Raw genomic sequence first — 3,554 nt, forward strand, 5'->3', positions numbered from 1 at the left:
CTATAAATTCCTCTTCTCTGTCCTTCATTTTGCACACAACACAATCAAATATCTCTTGATGCTAACAAATAAAGAAAAATCTATAACTCAAAAATTAAATGTGGTAGTCTATTCTTAAATAACTCTGCTTAGTTTTGCACAATCAAGGTAGTTGTATTATTGAGGAGAATAAAATGTATGTAGAATATATAAAAATGAAGATAAGTTATAAATTTTTCCTGCATGTTGGACTTTTTTTATTAGAGTTCTGACAAATCTGTAAATAGAACTCAATTGGTATGAGAACTGGTATCTTTTCACATGGAATCAATCTGTTCTTGTTTGTGCTTGTTTGTAGTCTTCTACAGCTTCTTTATTGAAACCCAATTTAGCACGAATATCAGCTCTAAATTTATACATCAAGGCATCATTAGGCTGAATTGACAATGCTGTAAAGATAAGAAATAAAATGTTAGGTGTATTCTTTTTTTAACATTATCATACGATTATAAAGAGAAGCATCATCCAAGAACTTTCATCAGTGCTCAAATTCTTCTCCAGACATGCTTTGACAAGAGAAAGCACACTACATACATTAACTTTACATCAAGAGGTAGGCAACTTTGTTATGTTATTTATACTTCAGATTTTTTCCTCTTTTTGATGCCATTTATGAATCCCACTTTAATTTTGTCCCAACAGGAGAAGCTATGCTTTCCTCTGAAATACAAGCAAAATCTCAGAGAAGAAAATTATCACCATCCAACTTGTGGAACATGGCGATGAACCCAATATCTTATTCAGTTTCTCCATTGTATAAAAAGGATTTAGGTACTTTTTGGAAAGCTTAATCTGTTGGTTTAAAATTCTGCTTTAGAGAGAAACTTTTTCGAAAATCAACCAGCTCCCTGGTCTAGTCAATTTTCACCATATAACACTATGAAAACATTACTTATGAAAGCTATGAAGTAAAAACACTATTTTGACAAAATCCACTGTAAAAGTGAACTACTTTCTAAAAAAAAAAAATAAAAAATAAAAAATAATCTAAAGAGTGTCATCCTTTCAGGAAACCAGTACCTAAAAGGGGGCCTACAAGAAAAGCTGGGGAGGGACTTTTACAAGGGCATGGAGTGATAGGACAAGGTGCAATGACTTTAAACTGGAAGAGGGAAGATTTAGATTAGATATTAGGAAGAAATTCTTTACTGTGAGTGTGTTGAGGCACTGGAACAAGTTGCCCAGAGAAGTTGTGGATGTCCCCTCCCTGGAAGTGTTCAAGTCCAGGTTGGATGGGGCTTTGAGCAACCTGCCCATGCAAAGTCCCTGCCCATGGCAGGCAGGTTGGAATAAGATGATCTTTAAGGTCCCTTCCAACCAAACCATTCTATGGTTCTATGAAAGATCATTATCTGTGCAATCACGTGTTGTCAAATCAAAGTCACATTACTAAATTTGTTTCAATAAAATTAATACAAACTAAACATAGCTTTAGTTACTGGAAGAAGTTTGCATGTGTATCCAGAGTTGCTGAATCTCATGTTAGTAGCAATGACAAAAGCAGCAATGGAATAATATAGCTCAGCTATTTTGAAGCTGAACAATAGAGTTGGTTTTTACTAAGATCAAGATGAAAGTTTTATTCAGTTCCTCTTCTCTATGAATCATGTCTATTCCCAACAGAAAAGCTTATGAAAGCTAAATACTATTTCAAAACTTGTTCTTACAAAAGCACGTTCATTAAATTTCATGTTTAATATATAAAATAAGCTACCTGAATGCCATTTTCTAGATATTTAGATATCTCAACACATACACACACACAAAAAAAAACCACAAGAATTTTTCAGACTTGGTAAGTACAGTATTTTCCCATAACTTCTTGCCACAATTTCATTTAGAATAGGGCTCTGTTCAGCTGCTAATGACACACAATATATGAAACAGTTTATCTTCTAATTTACATATTCTTTCAATTTTGAGAATGGAAAAAAAACACAATTAATTAGCATGTTTACTTTAACTTCCTCTTTTTAATCACATCATAATATCTGACCAAACTACGTAGAAAATATACTATCAAAAATACACACATACTTTCTGAATCATGAAATAAAGCCAAATAATTTATTATCATAATTGTTAGTATGCTGCCAAACATAATCATGACAGGTGAGTAAAGATTACCTGTTGAAATGTCTTTCTCAGTTGGTTCATATTGCCTCAATCCATTATAGAAATTTGCCCTGTTAAAATACACTGCTGCAGAGAATGGGTGGAGACAAATAGCCTTCTCAAAGTCTTCTTTTGCTTCTTCAATATTGTTTAGTAATTTATTTGTAATAGCACGATTCATAACAGCAGATTCATTTCTTGGGTCAAGTTGTAATACCTTGGAATAACAGCAATAGGCCTACAAAACACATGAATTGGAGACAAACTACATTGTTAAAATTTGAAGAAATGTCTTGTGTACAACTTGTAAATTCCAGTTTCTTTAAGCCGTTTTTATTCTTCAGTCTTTATTCATTCTGTTCAGTGTTCTTTGTGCATAGAAGAGAGACACAACACCAGCAAGTTTATCCATAAATAGGTCTATCACCACCCAGTCAGACTTTTGAAAAATAACAGTTGTTATGCTGAATTGTAATTATAGCAGAAGAAATAAGCTACACACTAAGGCCAATTTGAATTATCATAGAAAAGAGTTTATAATGCAACACCTATTCTTGAACTTCTTTCTTCATAATTAGACAGCCTCTGTGAGACAGTAAGGAGTCACAGAAACACAGTAAAGAGGAAGAACAGCCTATGCAAGACCAGTCATGGAAGAATGATACCAGATGCATAAGAAGACAGATTACATGATCACAGAAGCAGCCACATGCAGGGCATTGACCTTGGACTCCTAAGGAATTTCTGATCAAAGTCTAACTAATGATCAAGAGCAACAAGGAATCTAATTCTGAGAAACACACAAGAACATTAAAATTTTTTTCTTACATGATCTGTTTATTGTGCTGTATGAAGTACAATCTAGGTTTAAAATTGTATGCCAAGCCTATATATACAAGATGAATTCCTTAATAAGTGAACTGCAAGCTGAGGTGTTTACAGATGCAACTCTAGGACAGAATTAATTCAAGTTGATTAAATATGCTGAAGTATCCATGCTGGTTCCGGGTTTCCACAACTGCTGGACCACAAAGCTCCAATAAAATAAAAGCCTGAGCCTATGCCCGGAAAATGTGACTGGACCAAAGGAAAAATCATTGCAGGGACCTCATCACACAGAAGAAAATAAATAGTCCTTGCCTTCAAGCAGATTTCAAATTTTCTCACAAGAGGAATTTCAGTATCCAGCTCTTCTGTATTTGAAGATACCCACCATATTTAAGCAGAATTAGGTGATTTAAAACTCCAAAGTTACTGTTGTAACAGGAGGAAGATCTGACTTCTTGATTAAAGTTCATTAGCAGAAGATTCTTTTCATTCTCCTTGTCATGGCGCTATAGTGAATCTGGGCAAGTTAATTAATGTATGGGAGTTAGGCTGGGGGGGGGGGGGAGGAACGA

The 3,554-nt window shown here is 34.2% G+C and overlaps 1 protein-coding gene across 1 annotated transcript in view; it reads right to left on the reverse strand.

The window, feature by feature from the left end:
* Positions 1-306: 306 nt before the first annotated feature.
* Positions 307-3,554, reverse strand: part of TTC6 (tetratricopeptide repeat domain 6) — a 7,598-nt gene continuing 4,350 nt past the window's right edge. The window contains exons 4-5 of the mRNA XM_009702551.1: positions 2,167-2,392; positions 307-428 (exon numbers count right to left, since the gene is read on the reverse strand). Coding sequence (XP_009700853.1) covers positions 307-428; positions 2,167-2,392 — 348 coding nt within the window. The remainder of the gene's footprint in view (positions 429-2,166; positions 2,393-3,554) is intronic.

This window comes from Cariama cristata, unplaced genomic scaffold (assembly GCF_000690535.1).
Source record: "Cariama cristata isolate BGI_N322 unplaced genomic scaffold, ASM69053v1 scaffold20086, whole genome shotgun sequence".
Taxonomy (NCBI): domain Eukaryota; kingdom Metazoa; phylum Chordata; class Aves; order Cariamiformes; family Cariamidae; genus Cariama; species Cariama cristata.